We start from the raw sequence: 6,000 nt of genomic DNA on the forward strand, positions 1-6,000 counted from the left end.
AGGAGTCACACACACACACACACACTCCCACAAGGACACACACACACTCCCACAAGGACACAAGGACACACACTCTCACACTCTTGTATTCTTTCCCAGTCGGGTTGTTCAGTCTGTCTGATGATTCTGATGTTAAACCTGCCCCCCCTGTAGGTGCTGAGCCCTCCCCTGCGCTGCTAGTGGCCAGCTGCTCCAGGAGGCGTGTCAGGAAGTGCAGCAAGGACACCAGTGAGACGAGGCCTAAAACAGGGGACTCCGCCCCCAAGGGCAGAGGGAGACCGGCCAAGAAACCCAAACCCAAACCTGGTGAGCCAATCAGAGACCTGTTATTCCTGTTAGGTCTGTTATTCCTGTTGGGTCTGTTATCCCTGTTGGGTCTGTTATTCCTGTTAGGTCTGTTATTCCTGTTGGGTCTGTTATTCCTGTTAGGTCTGTTATTCCTGTTGGGTCTGTTATCCTTGTTGGGTCTGTTATTCCTGTTAGGTCTGTTATTCCTGTTGGGTCTGTTATCCTTGTTGGGTCTGTTATTCCTGTTAGGTCTGTTATTCCTGTTGGGTCTGTTATCGTTGTTGGGTCTGTTATTGTTGTTGGGTCTGTTATCCTTGTTGGGTCTGTTATCGTTGTTGGGTATGTTATCGTTGTTGGGTCTGTTATCGTTGTTGGGTCTGTTATCCTTGTTGGGTCTGTTATCCTTGTTGGGTCTGTTATCCTTGTTGGGTCTGTTATCCTTGTTGGGTCTGTTATCCTTGTTGGGTCTGTTATCGTTGTTGGGTCTGTTATCCTTGTTGGGTCTGTTATCGTTGTTGGGTCTGTTATCCTTGTTGGGTCTGTTATCCTTGTTGGGTCTGTTATCCTTGTTGGGTCTGTTATCCTTGTTAGGTCTGTTATCCTTGTTGGGTCTGTTATCGTTGTTGGGTCTGTTATCGTTGTTGGGTCTGTGGATTATGTTATTCCTGTTAGGTCTGTGGATTATGTTATTCCTGTTAGGTCTGTTATTCCTGTTAGGTCTGTTATCCCTGTTAGGTCTGAGGATTATGTTATCCCTGTTAGGTCTGTGGATTATGTTATTCCTGTTGGGTCTGTGAATTATGTTATTCCTGTTAGGTCTGTGGATTATGTTATTCCCGTTAGATCTGTGGATTATGTTATTTCTGTTAGGTCTGTGAATTATGTTATTCCTGTTAGGTCTGTTATTCCTGTTAGGTCTGTTATCCCTGTTAGGTCTGTGGATTATGTTATTCCTACTAGGTCTGTAGATTATGTTATTCCTGTTAGGTATGTGGATTATGTTATTCCTGTTAGGTCTGTGGATTATGTTATTCCTGTTAGATCTGTAGATTATGTTATTCCTGTTAGATCTGTAGATTATGTTATTCCCGTTAGATCTGTGGATTATGTTATTTCTGTTAGGTCTGTGAATTATGTTATTCCTGTTAGGTCTGTGGATTATGTTATTCCCGTTAGATCTGTGGATTATGTTATTTCTGTTAGGTCTGTGAATTATGTTATTCCTGTTAGGTCTGTGAATTATGTTATTCCTGTTAGGTCTGTTATTCCTGTTAGGTCTGTTATCCCTGTTAGGTCTGTGGATTATGTTATTCCTGTTAGGTCTGTGGATTGTTATTCCAGTTAGGTCTGTGGATTATGTTATTCCTGTTAGGTCTGTTATTCCTGTAATATCTGTGAATTATGTTATTCCTGTTAGGTCTGTAGATTATGTTATTCCTGTTAGGTCTGTTATTCCTGTTAGGTCTGTGAATTATGTTATTCCTGTTAGGTCTGTTATTCCTGTTAGGTCTGTGAATTATGTTATTCCTGTTAGGTCTGTGGATTATGTTATTCCTGTTAGGTCTGTTATTCCTGTTAGGTCTGTGGATTATGTTATTCCTGTTAGGTCTGTAAACTCAGGTCAGTCATTTGTTAACTCCTGCCTTTCCTTCCCTCTAGAGCCCCCAGTGAGCCCAGACCCCCGGGAGACGATGCCCCCCCCGGGACCCAGCCAGGCTCCAGACAGACCTCAGCTCCCCACCAGACCAGCCCAGGACAGGCCCTCCTCCTCCCAGAGGCCTGCTCAGGAAAGACCCCTGTCTGCCCCCAGGCAGGGACCAGGCCGACCCCCCAAGCTCACCAGTACCCCCAGCCTGCCTTCCCCCCCACGCAGCCAGAACCCTAGGAGACCCAGCCCAGCCTCTCCCAAGCCCCCCTCCCTCTACCACCCAGCCCCTTACGGGAAGATACTAAGGGTGGACCTGTACAGCCAACCCAACCTCACCTCTTGTAACGTCAGCACCCAACCTAACCCTAAAACCAACCCTAAGTCTAAACTCTCCCCTCCACTACTTAAACCCAACTCTACTTCCCCTATCATCAGACCCAAGCCTCTTCTACCTAACCCTAAAACTAACCTTACCTCCGTACCAAAATCCAAACCTAGACCTAACTCTACAGCAGAACTCCCTGGGCCTGCAGCTAACTTTAATCCTGATCACAAAAAACCCAGAACCGCTCCCAAAGCAATCTCCAGACCCAAACAGAACCATAACAAACCCAGGCTCACCCTGGATCCTTCTACCAGGCCCAGAACCAGCCCTGGGTCCAGCTCCAGTACCTCCAAACCTAGAACCAGCCCTGGGCCAGCTCCAGCACCTCTAAACCCAGAACCAGCCCTGGGTCCAGCTCTAGTACCTCCAAACCTAGAACCAGCCCTGGGCCCAGCTCTAGTACCTCTAAACCCAGCTCCAGTACCTCTAAACCCAGCCCCGTGCCCAGCTCCAGTACCTCTAAACCCAGAACCAGCCCTGGGCCCAGCTCCAGTACCTCTAAACCCAGACTCAGCTCAGACCTCTCTGCTGTCAGATCCAGACCGGACCCTAGCACCTTTATTCCTGGTATCTCCAGACCCAGGCATGTCCCGGGGGAGGGCGGGGTGGGAGGGCAGGGCGGGGTGCGACATGGGCGTAAGGCCCTCTTAGAGGAACCCCTAGTAAAGCTGGACCACGAGGGCGTGACCTCACCCAAGACCAAGAAGACCAAGGCTCTGATGCTGCTGGAGGCCAGAGGCTTACGGCAAGAACCCACACCCCTCTCCACGGCCGCAGCCGGCCAGAAGCCGGCGAGGGTAAAGGGGAGGGCTCCGGAGAGCGAGGCAGGGCTGCTGGAGGCCAGAGGCTTACGGCAAAGAACCCACACCCCTCTCCACGGCCGCAGCCAGCCAGAAGCCGGCGAGGGTAAAGGGGAGGGCTCCGGAGAGCGAGGCAGGGCTGCTGGAGGCCAAGGGCTTACGGCAAGAACACACACCCCTCTCCATGGCCGCAGCCAGCCAGAAGCCGGCGAGGGTCAAGGGGAGGGTTCTGGAGAGCGAGGCGGGGCTGCTGGGGAGAGAACCCGCCTACAGAACGCCTTCTCTGGGCAGAGAAAGAGACCGGGGTGGAGGGGGGGACAGAGAACCAAAGAGAGAGGAGAGAACGAAACAAGGGAAGAGAAGAGAGGGGAGGAGACAGGGGGGTCTCACGGCAGCAGTAGTTCAGGATCTGAGGAAGAGGAGGTGACGAGGAAGAAAACAAAGTGTAGCTCCAGCTGCTCCCACCCCTCCTCCCCAGCCTCCTCCTCCTCATCCTCCTCTAGCACCTCTCTTCCTCTTCCTCCTCCACTGACGAGGAGTCCTCTTGTAGTTCTGACGAGGAGACCGCCCCCGCTCCCCCTGCACCTCTCCCCGTCTCCCCCCCTCCAACTACCCCACAGGAGGAGGTAGAGGTGGAGGAAGAGAAGGAGGAAGAGGAAGAAGTTAAGAAGTTGAAAAAGGCAGAAGAGGAAGAGGAGGAAGTATTAGGAGAAGATCAATCTCCCTCCTCTCCTCCCCCGTCTATCTCCTCTCCGTCCTCCCAGCCAGCCAGGCCCCGGGGTCGTCCAGCCCGGCAGAAGTCCCAGGGAGGTGTGGTGGGGTCGGTGGGCAGGCCACGGCGCAGGGAGGGGGGCCCACCTCCCCACCACCAAGGAGCTGGCTAAAAGACAGCGATTACCGAGCGTAGAGAACAGACCCAAGATCTCTGCCTTCCTGCCTGCCAGACAGCTCTGGAAGTGGTTCGGTAATCCCACACAGGTGAGAGGGAGACGCTTGGGATATTTTGAAGCTCTCGATGACACTTGAGTCTGTTTTTTTTTTGGGGGGGGGGGGGGGGGGGGGGGGGGGGGGCTGGGTTCCAGAAGATTAGCCAGAGAAATTTCTCCTTGCATACCATCTGTCTGTCTGTCTCTCTGTCTGTCTGTGTCTTTCTTGTCTGTCTTTCTGACTTTCTGTCTGTCTTTCTGACTGACTGTCTGTCTGTCTGTCTTTCTGACTTTCTTGTCTGTCTTTCTGACTTTCTTGTCTGTCTTTCTGACTTCTGTCTGTCTTTCTGACTGACTGTCTGTCTGTCTTTCTGACTCTCTGTCTGTCTTTCTGACTTTCTTGTCTGTCTTTCTGACTGACTGTCTGTCTGTCTTTCTGACTTTCTTGTCTGTCTTGTCTGTCTTTCTTGCCTGTCTGTCTGTCTTTCTGACTTTCTGTCTGTCTGTCTGTCTGCCTGCCTGCCTGCCTGCCTGCCTGCCTGCTGCTGCCTGCCTGCCTGTCTGACTGTCTTTCTGCCTGTCTGTCTCCAGAGGCGTGGTATGAAGGGAAGGCTAAGAAGCTGTTCTACAAGGCCATCGTGCGGGGAGAGAGATGGATTGGCATCGGGGACTGCGCCGTGTTCCTTTCAGCCGGCCGACCCAACCTGCCCTTCATAGGAAGATTCAGAGCATGTGGGAGAGCTGGGGATCCAACATGGTGGTCAGAGTCAACTGGTTTTATCACCCGGAGGAGACCAACCCTGGCAAGAAACTACACGACAAGAAGGTAGGGGTCAGAGGTCAGGGGTCGAGTCAACTGGTTTTATCACCCGAGGAGACCAACCCTGGCAAGAAACTACACGACAAGAAGGTAGGGGTCAGAGGTCAGCTGGTTTTATCACCCGAGGAGACCAACCCTGGCAAGAAACTACACGACAAGACGGTAGGGGGTCAGAAGGTTAACTGTTTTATCACCCGGAGGAGACCAACCCTGGCAAGAAACTACACGACAAGAAGGTAGGGGTCAGAGGTTAACTGGTTTTATCACCCGGAGGAGACCAACCCTGGCAAGAAACTACACGACAAGAAGGTAGGGGTCAGAGGTTAACTGGTTTTTATCACCCGGAGGAGACCAACCCTGGCAAGAAACTACACGACAAGAAGGTAGGGGGTCAGAGGTTAACTGGTTTTATCACCAGTGAGGAGACCAACCCGGGCAAGAAACTTACACGACAAGAGGTAGGGGTCAGAGTGTTAACTGGTTTTTATCACCTGGAGGAGACCAACCCTGGCAAGAAAACTATACGGACAAGAAGGTAGGGGTCAGGGGTCAGAGGTCAGCTGGTTTTACACCCGGAGGAGACCAACCCTGGCAAGAAACTACACGACAAGAAGGTAGGGTCAGGGGTCAACTGGTTTTATCACCCGGAGGAGACCAACCCTGGCAAGAAACTACATGATAAGAAGGTAGGGGTCCAGGGGTCAGAGTTAACTGGTTTTATCTCTCTCTCTCCCCATCTCTCTCTCTCCCTCCCCATCTCTCTCTCTCTCCCTCCCCATCTCTCTCTCCCCCTCCCCATCTCTCTCTCTCCCCTCCCATCTCTCTCTCTCCCTCCCCATCTCTCTCCCTCTCCCCTCCCCATCTCTCTCCCCCTCCCCATCTCTCTCTCTCCCTCCCCATCTCTCTCTCTCTCCCTCCCCATCTCTCTCTCCCCCTCCCCATCTCTCTCTCCCCCTCCCCATCTCTCTCTCTCCCTCCCATCTCTCTCTCTCCCTCCCCATCTCTCTCTCTCCTCCCCATCTCTCTCTCTCCCTCCCCATCTCTCTCTCTCCCTCCCCTCCCCATCTCTCTCTCTCCCTCCCCATCTCTCTCTCTCCCCTCCCCATCTCTCTCTCTCTCTCCCCATCTCTCTC

General features: G+C 52.4%; 1 protein-coding gene across 1 annotated transcript in view; it reads left to right on the forward strand.

The window, feature by feature from the left end:
• Nucleotides 1–6,000, forward strand: part of tnrc18 (trinucleotide repeat containing 18) — a 102,513-nt gene that overhangs the window by 90,103 nt on the left and 6,410 nt on the right. The window contains 8 exon segments of the mRNA XM_031820416.1: nt 154–306; nt 1,948–2,923; nt 2,926–3,626; nt 3,629–3,791; nt 3,886–4,099; nt 4,639–4,648; nt 4,651–4,767; nt 4,770–4,873. Of these exon segments, the coding sequence (XP_031676276.1) occupies nt 154–306; nt 1,948–2,923; nt 2,926–3,626; nt 3,629–3,791; nt 3,886–4,099; nt 4,639–4,648; nt 4,651–4,767; nt 4,770–4,873 (2,438 nt within the window).

The sequence above is a fragment of the Oncorhynchus kisutch genome, unplaced genomic scaffold, assembly GCF_002021735.2.
Source record: "Oncorhynchus kisutch isolate 150728-3 unplaced genomic scaffold, Okis_V2 scaffold3378, whole genome shotgun sequence".
Taxonomy (NCBI): Eukaryota; Metazoa; Chordata; class Actinopteri; order Salmoniformes; family Salmonidae; genus Oncorhynchus; species Oncorhynchus kisutch.